The 13,066-nt window shown below is 37.9% G+C and overlaps 1 protein-coding gene across 1 annotated transcript in view; it reads right to left on the bottom strand.

The window, feature by feature from the left end:
• Positions 1 to 519: 519 nt before the first annotated feature.
• RNF17 (ring finger protein 17) overlaps positions 520 to 13,066 on the bottom strand; it is a 51,886-nt gene continuing 39,339 nt past the window's right edge. Inside the window, exons 27-35 of the mRNA XM_087722087.1 lie at positions 11,845 to 11,925; positions 9,998 to 10,126; positions 7,140 to 7,199; positions 6,591 to 6,707; positions 4,122 to 4,266; positions 2,229 to 2,364; positions 1,882 to 2,071; positions 1,237 to 1,335; positions 520 to 650 (exon numbers count right to left, since the gene is read on the bottom strand). Of these exons, the coding sequence (XP_087578213.1) occupies positions 1,240 to 1,335; positions 1,882 to 2,071; positions 2,229 to 2,364; positions 4,122 to 4,266; positions 6,591 to 6,707; positions 7,140 to 7,199; positions 9,998 to 10,126; positions 11,845 to 11,925 (954 nt within the window). The 3' untranslated portion in view covers positions 520 to 650; positions 1,237 to 1,239. The remainder of the gene's footprint in view (positions 651 to 1,236; positions 1,336 to 1,881; positions 2,072 to 2,228; positions 2,365 to 4,121; positions 4,267 to 6,590; positions 6,708 to 7,139; positions 7,200 to 9,997; positions 10,127 to 11,844; positions 11,926 to 13,066) is intronic.

Genomic DNA, 13,066 nt, shown 5'->3' with positions numbered 1-13,066 from the left:
CTTCATGAACTGACAACCTGACAAATAACGATATGCAGAGCTGGGAACCAAGCGCCTGTTTCCTTAACAATATACAAGCACCTGATTGGACATTTGCAGATAACCAGGAGATGGCTGGAGGGGGGAAGAGAGAACTTTCCTTTGTGTTGTTTGCCCAGGAAAACCTCAGATTCAGCTTACACTATTTCTGTAACCATTTAAGCGTCAGTAAATTATACTCCTGGCAAAACAAATGACCAGAAGTCTTTCTTTGCTAGATGGCCAAGTGGGATGGTTGACAATCATTCTGTGGTTGGACAATTTACATTGATAGTCTTCAAACTTGGCAACTTTAAGATCTGTAGACTTTAATTCCCAGAATTTTTACCCAACATTTGAAGCAACAGTTTTTTGCTCTTGGGTCAGGAAGTTCCATGTTCAAAGCAGTTGAAACATTTTCCCTAGCCCTACTTACTAAATAAAACATAAACTAATGTAAAGACATTTTGATGCAAATCCAACTATTTTTATTTAAACTATTAGTACTTGAACAATGTTAACAAAAAACTCACACTTCTGTGTAGAATTCCCAGAATTTACAAAAAACTGTAACTCAAAGATAATTTTAATACAAAATCAGTTCAATTTTTTTTAATCGAGGTAGTCCACATCTGAAACAAACAAAAAAACAGTATTATTCTCATGTATCAATACCTGGGAATGTAAAAATAGATACCCACAAACTTTCAAGCAATCAACTTCTACATAGTATTGCTATTGAATCCTTATTGCATTAATGATTGTAAAAAAAGAACCATTTGAATAATGCAGTTATTATTCACTGCATAATTTTATAGATGTATATAAAAGCATTGGTCCTTTTACTGAACTTTCTTGTTTATTTTTTAATTCAGTTTTCTTTTCCGGTGCTTTTATTTTCTATCTTGGAGGCTACAATTTGGATAAAGGTGTTAGCATCTTCAGTTTAAATCCACCTCTGTATGTGGCTGATTTTATAACGTGAGTTAACAAGAAGAAAGTAAGTTGCAATTTTATTTTATTTATTCCTAGAAATAATAGGGCTTACATAGTTTAAAAATATTTTCTACAAGAATTCCAGTTTTTTTTAAAAAAATCACTAATCAAAATTAGTGGGATCCATTCTAATCCGTTCTAATTTTTTGCAAATTTTCAGCAAGATCAATAGTTTTTTTTAAAAAATGCTGGTAAAGACAAATACCAATACTGCTTGCTTACCTATCATTGTGTCAGTTCTGCAAATCCCATTTCCACAAGCTTCATATGAAATAGATGTCCTTCTTCATATAAAAATACAATGTGCTCTGGTGAATGTGTCTTAGAAGCAAAGTTTTTTAAAAAAAAAAACAAATTTAGTTTCAGAAGCAATATCAATATTTCCAATAGAAGTACAATGTAGGCAAGAAATCCCATTTTCCCCCACCATCTAAATCTTGTCTGCAGCTACATGCTTTTGCACATGTCTGCTTGAATTTAGAGAGAATGATTTTTCCCCTATTGGCATAGCAAATAAACATCTTGGTACCAAGTCTGGAAGATTGCAATGGCAGTTCAAGCCCCTTTGTGCTTCACCACAATGCAGACACAGGAAACAGCAAACAATGAGAAAATAATGGATTTTGACTACCATACTATAAATTCAAAACACTTACGCCATCTTTCACAAAGATGAAAAAGAAACATTTGATGCTTTGAGTACAAATCCTACTTATCAAGGAGTCTGAATGTGGTCCTGGCTTTTAATTTCTTCCTTGATTTTATTTCTTCCAAGCAGCTTCAATGGAGGATTTATATATAGAAGGAATATATAGTTCCCGGATGAAACTGAGATAACTTGAGAAGGATTTTTAAAAAAAGGCTTACCACCGAAGAGGCACTGAGATTTTTGCTTTCAAAGCAGTTCATTGCAGCCCACAATGCATCTAGGCTCCATTCTGGACAATAAGGAATTCTCTCTGTTGTGGAATCATATAAAGCAGGTTTAAATCCAGCTAGTAACACTCTGAATGCTTGAGCAGGATATTGCATGAACTTGCGTGGAATCTGACGCAACCTGGAACAGAGTTTGCAAGTCAAACTATAAAAGCTGATAATTTATGATCAACGTAGTTAAATCTAAAACAGGAACACTTATTGTAGCACAATATTTCTAGTTATTGAATTATCAATCATGATAAAGCGATTTGAAAAAAGAACATCTTTAGGTTTACCTGCTTACGGGCAATGTTTTAGTCGATCCATAGTCAACAAATTCCACAAGAACTGAAATAGGATTGAACTCAACAAAAGAAATGAGTTTTGCTCGATACCACAAACCATCACTATATTCTGCAAGGCAGGGCATGTCTACAAGGAAAGCATGCCATTCAGTTAGCTGGAATGTCTTTGCACTGGTTATTCTGATGCGAGCAGGAGAAAGACGAAACAACAGGTAACTCAATAGCACGAAATTACAGGTAGTCCTCAAGTTACAGCCATAATTGATCCAAAAATTTGTGTTGCTAATTGTTAAGTGAGCTTGTCCCATTTTACAACTTTTCTTGCCACAGCTGTTAAGTGCATCATTGCATTTGTTAAGTTAGTAACATGGTTGTTAAGTGAATCTGGATTCCCCATTCTGACCTTGCTTGTCAGAAGGTCTCAAAAGCTGATTCACATGACTCCGGGACACTGCAGCCGTCATAAATATGAACCACTTGCCCAGCACCTGAATTTTGATCATGTGACCATGAGGATGCTGCAATTGTCATAAGTGTGAAAAAATGGTCATAAGTCACTTTTTTCCAGTCCCATTGTAACTTTGAAGTGTCAGTAAAGAACTGTAGTAATTTGAGGACTACCTGTATTCAACTGAGGTCCAGTTTTGTTGATTCAGCAATTAATCAATTACTACTATTTTAAAGCAAATGAATTTAGGGGGGGGGGGAATGAAGCCTTTCTGGACTCAGCTTCTCCAGCAAATGTTTACTACACATACTCTTGGAGCGAAAAATTGATGCAGAGAACTGGGAGTGAATGAATGCTTACTGGAGCTTGCTGGGGTTTAGCACTGAACTGTTGAAGAGTCAGAGATACTGGAATGCCCGGGGTCGCATTGCAGGTCCAAAAAGGAGACAATAAAGGTAGTAAGGTGCTTCTGCTTTGGTTATAGTGGCTGGGTGCAAAAGGTGAAAGGTTGGGGGAGAAGGCAGCTGGGAGAACGAATGCTTGCATGTACTGGGGTCCCTCAATCTTCCCAGGGCATGGAATGCAACCCCAGAGCCATGCAGTTCTGTAAGTGTTTGCCATCCCACAAGGCAGGGGGGCAAGGTGGCCAACAGGAAGCAAGAGATAGGCAGGAAGGGAGAGTTGATGTGCCCTTGTAGTCTAAGCATGAGCAAGCAGCCAAGTCCTTGAATTTTAATCACATGACTTCAGGGGCACAGCACAGGCCACAAATCCGTATTTTCAGCACCACTGTAACTTCCAAGTGAATGAGTGGTTGTAAATCAAGATCTACTCGTAATCCAAAGAAGAAGGGACTAAAGCACAAGTGACTTGAGAAAAGTCACTTGTGCTTTAGAGTGAACCATGGAAATATACACCTAGGGTAGAGGTATCTGTATCGAAAGACTGTAAGATTAGAAATATGTTTGTTCATGTAAAAGCACAAGTGGCACACATGAACAATCTTTCCAAAGGTCCTCTTAGCCATGGATGCAATGTACTCTTTGGGGTATTATCAGTCAATTGGGCTGGTTCTGAAAGGAAACTGGACAATTTCATGGAGAATCGTGGTATCAATGGCTATTTGTATTAGATGGCTGTTTACTAACTCCTGAATTCCAGGACCCAGGCCTATGTAATGATTTGCTGGGAAATGACAGTAGAGGAGGTTGTGGGTTTCCCTAATGTGAGTTTCTCCATTTGGCATGCCTCCGTGTGGACAAAGTGAGCTTATGGCAAGATTCTTCTTCTATTTTTAAATGTGGAAGAAGTTCCTTGAAAAGGAGCTCATGCAAATCAGGCTTCTAAGCAAACAGGAATTAGCCACCTTGAATACAACTGAAAATATTCAAAGCAGGCTATTACGTATTTATTGTCTTAGGTTCTAAGTACTACACCTTTTTGAAAATCAGTTAGATGTGGAAGAGTCTCTATGTTCTGGTTATACTGAGCCAAGGTTTTCTCTAGAGTGTCAGAATCCAAGCTGTCCTCCTTATCTCTCTCTTGGCTGGTGCTGTTAGAGTGAACCATGGAAATATACACCTAGGGTAGAGGAAAGTATCTGTATCAAAAGACTGTAAGATTAGAAATATGTTTGTTCATGTAAAAGCAAAGAGCGTTAAATATAATAATATAGTGAGAGATAACCTTCCTGATTTTAACCAAAGAAAGGGGAGCAGTTTGACAAATAAGCCAAAAAGTAAATACTAAAACAGTACAATGGCAATAGAGTTTAAATTTTTTTAAAAACAAAATCACATGCTGACAAAAAAGGAATTTCTGAAGGGAATGGCCCTTCTCTGGAAGGCTCTATTTTGAAACCCAAATAAATCACACCCATGATTTGGGTTATGTATTTATGAATTAAATTCCTAGCAATCAATTTCATTAAGAGCAAAACACTCGTTTTTTCTTTATCAACTTATTAGCAGGGAAGAGATCAGGTTACAACAATTTCCCATTACTTTTATTTTAGAAATCAGTTTATTTTTTCATTTGTTGAGGGTGGAGATATGTTCAGTTTCTAATACCATTTCTCTGGCTGCTCATTTTCCAGACCATTGAAGAATGTACAGGGGTCTGTTAACATTTTCCTAACTGCATCCTAAATTTTTATAAGGCTGTGAACCTATTATGCTGCGCTCCAACTGCTTCTGAATTAGCAGAAAGTTAATAACACAACATTGGTTGCCATATGTAAATACACATATAGTTATTTACATTTGCCACTCTTAGTTGGGTGAAACACTGACTTTTTAAAAATAGGGAGGAGGGGAGAAGAGAGAAATGTTACACTAGTGAATTTGAGCAAGAGAAATGTAATCTCTTGGGAGATTCTCTACAAAGAATAAGCTTTTCTCTCTCACTCACATTTCATTTCTCCTTGTGATATGCAACCATTAGAACCTGATGTGGAAAAGAGGGGATATGGTTGCAGGTGTATCACTGCTCTATACACTTGAACTAAAATATGTTTGAGCTAATAAGGTGGTGCAACTTACATTTTTAAAGGTTCTCTGGTACGTGCATTGAAGTCTCCTTAGGAGCACTTTTTCACTTCTAGAGCCGAGCAGTTTTACATTCCTTATTTGTGCTCTAGTATTCTTCCTCTAGACCAGAGCTGTCAAACTCCCGGCCCGCGGGCCAAATGTGTTATATACTAGCCACACTCACCCCCCGGTTTAGCAAAGGGGCAAAAAGTCCTGATATGTAATGACAACGTGGGTTTGACACCCCTGCTATAAAGTTTTCTGGAGTGGAGGAAGACAGCAGCTATAATATTCAGGTGAAATATTCAAGTCCTGTGACTTCTTTAATCCTAGACGGTTTTGAAAGGTCCCAAATAGAACTCAGTAAACAAGATCTATAGACTGAGAGGATCTTGGTGTAAATTAGAAGCAATGTACCAAAAGTGTAGCTAAAATACTGCTGGTTATTTCACCAGATACATATAGAATTGCCATAGAAACTCAGAGGGAAAAAATATTCTACCTTCCTCTCTGCTGCTGGTGAAATTTAGAGCTGTACAGTTATTGTATTGTGTATTGTTTTATATAAAAGCAATAGCAGTAGCACTTAAGACTGATATACCGCTTCACAGTGCTTTACAACCCTCCCTAAGGGGTTTTACAGTCAGCATATTGCTCCCAACAATCTGGGTCCTCATTTTACCGACCTCTGGAAGATGGAAGGCTGAGTCAACCTTGAGTTGATGAAACTTGAACTGCTGACAGGTGGCAGTCAACAGAAGTAGCCTGCAGTACCGCATTCTAACCACTGCGCCACCAGGGCTCTTAAAAGATCCCATATATTGAATTTTATTTTTTTATGTTAATAGTTTTTATGATGTTTGTTATTGGTCACTTCCCATTAATAATTTTCAAATGTCATCCTTAAATGGATTAAGTAGATGAGGAAAAACTCTCTGAATCATTTTCTCTTGAAGAGATAACTGCATTTCAGAGGTATTTCCTTACCTAAACAGAGAAACAGAATGAACACGGGCAAAGCAGTGGGAGTGCGAGCAACTTCTGATTTCCTGGCAGTTTCCCCACTGAGCAGCCACAACTTCCCAAATTTCATTCCCTTGGGAGGACAATGGGTGTTGTATTTTGTAAGTAACCTGAGATAAATTGGTTCAAAAATTGTTGCCTTATGATGCACAAGGGTTTTAGTACTATATAGATTGTACACAAAATTCTCAATCTAAAATACAAAATTATTTCTCCACCTGAGGTAAGTTACTCTATGTAGCTCAATTAAAAGCACTAATACAAACAAAATACTGAAATCAATTTTTGTGAACGGAGATGAGCAAAACAGACTTGTTAATGATGGTGTTTGTTCAACATTTTTAATTAAGATACCTCATTCGGTGACACAATATGTGTTACTTTCACTGGAAAGTGTTCTCCAAGGATAGGCAATGATGGAGATGTATACGGTGGCAAAAGAGAAGTCTTTAGGTCAATCTTCAGTAATCCCTAAAATAAGCAAATTATTAGAACACAATTTGCAAAACAACCCTAGAGAATGCCAAGGGGTGCTTCTGAAGGCACTGGGAACAACCTATCCTGGAGACTATTTTGTAGAGATTCCCTACACATATTCACATATTATTTAGGGAGCAGCAAATTTCTCTGATGTTTTAAATATTGAGAAATACAGGGTTTTGGAATGTAGCTAATTGGAGGACTATTGCCACTTGAACCAATGAACATTCCTAGACCACTACAGAGGAAGAAATTTCCAAGGCAATTTCATTTTACAAAGCAGAAAGCTACGATTCATCTTGAGCCTGGAAACAAACTGTAATAGATAATATGCTATTGACTAGGTAGGGCAACAGTAGGAAGCTGATACCATTTATTTAAGGTATTTAAATACTCTTATATTGATTAAGTGTTAAACCTTACCTCATAACTGATTTCACAATTTTCCTCCAAGGTTTCAATACTGCACTCCGACTTTGAATCCTAGAACATATAAATTCAAATCTTAATACAGTATTAATTTTGCAGACTCACATTTAGAAAGCTCTTTAATATACACTAAGCCGAAAAAATGTTTTTCAGCTGAAAAATATAAGACTACCTATACTACAACAAAATAGCCAGAAACTTTATATGAAAGAGTTTTGTGGCCCTCTATGGGGATGATAAAATGCCTTTTAACATTTGAACAACATTGTGAAGATTCTATAAAATTGGAGGCATTAGATAACAAAAAGAGAATCAGATTGTACATAAGGCTTTGTCTTATGCCACATGGTTCAAAAAGGTCAAAATTTAAATCTGCCCAGTCACCAACATGTCTTGCAGTCATAAAATGAAAGGGTTGACTTCAGCAACAGCAGCTGGAGTGACATAAAATTTAAAGGTGACTTAATTACTGCAGAAAGGATGCACTGAGAAGCAAGGCAGGAACATGAAGTATTAATACCGCTTTATAAAACCCTAGTAAGACCATACATGGAATACTGCAACCAATTTTGGTCACCATACTACAAAAAAGATGTTGAGACCTTGGAAAAAGTTCAGAGAAGACCAACTAAGAGAATCAAAGGCCTGGAGACTAAAATATATGAAGAATGGCTGCAGGATCTCAGTTGATCTAGTCTAAAGAAAAGAAAAATTAGGAGTGACATGATAGCAGTATTCCAGTATTTGAGGGGCTGCAACAAAGAAGAGGGGGTCAAATTAGTCTCTAAAGTACCAGAAGGTAGGACAAGAAACAATGGTTGGAAACTAATCAAAACAGTAATCTGGAATGAAGGAAAACAGTGAGGACACTGTTTCTAACAGTTAGGACAATTAACCAGTGGAACACCTTGCCTCCAGAAACTCCATCACTGGATGTTTTTAAGAAGAATCTAGATAGTCACTTATCTGAAATAGTATAAGTTTTCCTGCCTGAGTAGGAGGCAGACTAGAAGACCTCCAAGGTTCCTTTCAGCTCTATTCTATTCTATTTGTATCCTATCCTATTCCATCCTATCCTATGTACAGATTACAGAGTCCAAACCCTAAACTGCATACTAAATGGTATAAGCAATCCAAACTATTAGCAAGATAGGGATAAAATCTGAAGACACAGCCAAATAAATATTCAAATAAGAATATTTGAAAATATTCAAATAATTCAAATGGAAGTCAGCCACAGACTGCTGAATTTTCAAAAGAAAAGGGCCATTTACTCTGTAGTAACACAGAGCTGAAGGCTTCCTAGAGGATTCTAAAGCAAATTTACAGAAAAGAAATTAGTCACAGCATAACCAGTTCATTAAGCATAAGGTTTGTGGTTCCAAAGAGAATACTTAACCTTAACATTCAAAAATTGTTGAAGGGAACCAATGTCTGGCCCTGCACAGAGGATCTATATTTACCTCAGAAACCATGGAGTTATATAGCTGGTGCAATTATATTCTGATGGTGTTTGACAACTATTCTGGTAATAATAAACCCTAATAAGAGGAAATACTTTCACAGGCAAAGTGAAAAGCTACTACCCTGAGACAAATTAGAAAATTGTTAGGGTAGAAAAATAAATTGATTGAAAAACAAAGTGTGTATACACCCAATTTCCAGATACATTGTACCAACGTGATATAAAAAATGGTATTATGGGGATTGTGGCAATTTAGCCAGTAATACACAGAAGCCATACTCATGAATTCAATGCCTTTTTTAACATTGTGCTTCTTGCTTACAATAAATATATTTATATTTGGGTGACAATTTTGCGAATACTAGGTTAGCAACCATGAGAGTAATTTGGAAAAGGATTTAAATGAAAATATTTTCATTTTAAGATGTTCATCAGCAAATAAGACTTAAACTAGAAATAGCAATAGCAATAGCAGTAGACTTATATACCGCTTCATAGGCCTTTCAGGCCTCTCTAAGCGGTTTACAGAGAGTCAGCATATTGCCCCCAACAATCTGGGTCCTCATTTTACCCACCTCGGAAGGATGGAAGGCTGAGTCAACCCTGAGCCGGTGAGATTTGAACCGCTGACCTGCTGATCTAGCAGTAGCCTGCAGTGCTGCATTTAACCACTGCGCCACCTTGGCTCTTGGCACAACCTGAGATCTAAGGCTGCTAAAAGCAAAATCACACTGGTTGCACAGGACAACTTTAACAGCTCCCAAGTGAGGAAGTTCATTTAGTTGTCAGACAGTGCATGGCAAAAGCACAAAAGAGGTATTACACTGAATTTGATGAGGAACAATCACTGATTCAATGTAACAGCATAAGAAGATTCTTGAAATTGGTATGGTCTGTCTTATGGATGTTCCTCTATTTGCAACTCAGTCCCAGAACAAAACTGACAATAGCAAATATGTTTATCTTTTTGTCTCCAAATTCTTTGCCAAAAATTTGTCTGGAAACTCCAAAATCCTTGTCAAGAAAGAATAAATGTTATACTTGGGGGAAATGTCTATGCACTAGTACTGCAATTTGAGCTCCAGATTACATCTAGGAATCCTGTTTAGAACTGATGATACAAGAGGAAGTAGATGTGGTAACTCTCTTACTACAGTAACAGTATAAACCAGTGTTTTTCATATCTCACTGATAAACATAGTTTTTATTACCTATTTTTCTCTTCTAAAAGGTTTTCAATACTGACCCAACTTCTAACTAAAGCCCCAAAGATCACAATATCACAACCAGCACTATGCTTGATAGTATTATCCCTGGACAAGAAAGTTATTTCAGCATTAAATGTTTGCGTTAAACTGTTAATGATTGAAAAGAGAAAAAAAAATACCCATGTTGGTATAGAATCACCATCCTCTTCTGTAATACAATGTTTGTGAAATGCCATGAAATAGGATAGTGACATCCCCGAAAACCAGAGTTTGACAGACACTTTTCCCCAAGGAGGATTTGACTGCTCCTGTTGAAAAGATTAACAAACTCATTACTACCATCCCGCCTGCTACTAAAAGCAGCTCTAAAAACTGGCATGCGTTTATGGATGAAAGCCTGTCGTAATTTCAGATACTTGCTATAATGCTCACACATGACAAGATGTATCATCAACCCCAAAAGAAATTACTTTGGTTGAAGAAGCACATTCCATATTTACATGTGCAGAGCAAAATGGACTCTTGGCAAGTCTGATTTCAGGCAAGGATGCATCCCAAAAACTGCATTGGTTGCACTTATGGATAACCTCTGGAGAAGTTTGGATCAGGGAACACAACCTTCCTGGACATCTTTTTAGTTGCTCGGAGGTTTTCAATACTTCTGGGCCACTACGCAAAATCAGAGTGAAGAGCAATGTTCTTCAGTTCCGTCGGTGTTGGTGGAGGAAAAGAGAATGACACCGCTGCTTTGTAGACTGCCTCTTTACAATGGTTGCCATTTTTAGGGACCTGTGTGGTTCTGTACTAAATCACATGGAACCCATCAAGAAAAAAGAATGGGAAGCTACGTTCTTTTGACTTTTTTCTTCTGACTCAAGTTAATGTATTTGTCCCTCCAATCCAATTAAATAAGGTCTTGTCTATGTGAAAATGCCATCTTGGAAGCAGGGATTTTTGACTGACACTTTGCATACTTCGGCTCCCTGTGACGAATATGATCTGCTCCTTTCAGGTGATGAATTAAAACTATCACATTTTTGAAGTGATTAAAGACTTGAACTTTTTGTTTGGAAAACCCCTAGATTACTCACCAACTCTGTCCACGAGAGTGCAAGCTCTTCCAGAATTACCAACGATCTCCAGATCTAGGGGACCTTAAAATCTATAGCCATTCAGTCATGCTATGGTTGTGTTGAATCCTAGCCTTCCTGCTGGATCCCATTTGGAGCAGATTGAACAAACTGCTCCTTCCTACAGAGAACTCTATGGCAAACAGGGAGTGATCTCTCCATGACCAGGGTCTAATAACAATCTCTAAGGGCTATCCCCCAACTCTAGATCACATGACCTGAGGTAAAAAATAAGATCTAACGTTGCACGCACACACACAACACACATACAGCCCTCCAAAACGATGAATCGGGCTTTTGATAACTTTGATCAGGTTCATGGTGACCATGAACTCCGGAACCATGAACTCTGGAACCATAAACCTGGTGAATATTACTATCAATCTGTCCGGAATTAAGCATAGGGAGGCTCAGACACAAGTAGCAAACCCATCTGATTTTTAAGGTCCAGCTTCACAGAATCTCATATGTGGTTATTTGTAGAGCAGCACGGCTGGTAATCACCAGAGACTTCTGGACAGCAATGGCTACACTCCCTACCCTGTGTTTTGGCTGGTATCATATCTGAAAACCAGGGAGCCTATTTTTGAAAGGGGGATTTCCTCCTCCTCCTCCTCACCCAATAGGATTTCAGTAAAGCATTCCAGATTACCCATATTAATCATTATTAGATCATGGACGGTTAGGTCTTAATACAGACTTTATTTGATAGGTGTGCTTCTTGTGAATTTTCTTTCTGTTTAATACTGGTATTGTACTTTTATTGGTTAAATTTATTTATTTTTGATTAAAAGGACTGTTTTTCATTTTTACTTTTAGCTCCCCCCCCCCCAGCCTTTGGTTAAGGGTAGCATTTGATTGAAATAATGAATAAAAGAAACAGTATTTAGACATACCATTATGCGAATTTTAACAGATCTTTTTGTAAGTACTTCTTTAAGCAATTCAACTGCATCGTGCTGCCAAATGTTGCCAACCTAAATGATCATGAGGAAAAATACACCAATCGATTATCAACTACAAAAACCCATTGATCCAAAACTTCCATTCACAAGACTAGCTAATCTGGAGAAAGAATTGTCATGCAGCAGAAAATGATTAACTTCCAGCTCACCCAAAAGCAGAGGGTAAGCACAACTGCATTTTTTTCATTGCATACCAAGATGTTTCAGCCATGAACAGCCCTACCTTTTGTCATCTACTGGGCTACTGGGTTAGCCAAAATGGTCCCCACGGACTTGAGAGACCGCCTTCTGCCAATTACCTCCCTGCGACCAATAAGATCACACAGATTGGGCCTCCTCCGTATTCCATCGGCCAGCCAGTGTCGGCTGGCAACTACAAGGAGGAGGGCCTTCTCAGTAGTCGCCCCGACCCTTTGGAACGAACTCCCCGTGGAGATTCGTACCCTCACCACCGTCCAGGCCTTCCGCGCAGCCTTGAAGAACTGGCTAGCCCGTCAGGCCTGGGAATGAAGATAGTTGCCCCCCCCGAATGATGAATGCATGCTGGTTACTGTTTTTATTATATGTGTCTTTGTTATTGTCTGTATCTCCCCTTCCCCGATTTTATGTGAGCCGCCCTGAGTCCCCTCAGGGAAAAGGGCGGCCTACAAATCTCAATAAAATCACTAAAAAAAAAAAAAAAAAAAAAATGGAATACTTTTAATTCCAACTGTTACTTAAGGTTTCTGTTGATGGAAGCTTTACGTAACAATTGGAATTAACATCTGGTATATTCTCTAAGGCTTGAAAAAGGCAATGGAGAGTTGCTGTTATCCTGGAGCTAGAATGTCTCAAAAAGGCAAATATTGGAAAATAATCTTTAGAGCAAATTGGAATTTCAAAACATTGTCTTAGACGGTATTATAAATTATTTCCTATAGGTACAACTACTTTCATTTCATAGAGAAGGAAAACCTTTGGGACTACATAGCAATAGCTTACCAAGAATCTGAGCAAGAGGAAGGAGTAGAAGCTGACTCTAAATACAAACTTTTGATTTTTTTTCTTCAGTAATCTCTCTTCATTCATACTATTATTTTTTCATTCCACATCCTCAGTGTATCATTTGTTCTTTAGCGCAATCATAACTCATCCAATAGACAACACATCCACA

The sequence above is a fragment of the Thamnophis sirtalis genome, unplaced genomic scaffold (assembly GCF_051295495.1).
Source record: "Thamnophis sirtalis isolate CommonGarterSnake01/CBP01778 unplaced genomic scaffold, rThaSir2_p1.2 scaffold_8, whole genome shotgun sequence".
In the NCBI taxonomy this organism is placed as follows: domain Eukaryota; kingdom Metazoa; phylum Chordata; class Lepidosauria; order Squamata; family Natricidae; genus Thamnophis; species Thamnophis sirtalis.
This window is presented reverse-complemented; position numbering and strand designations above follow the sequence as displayed.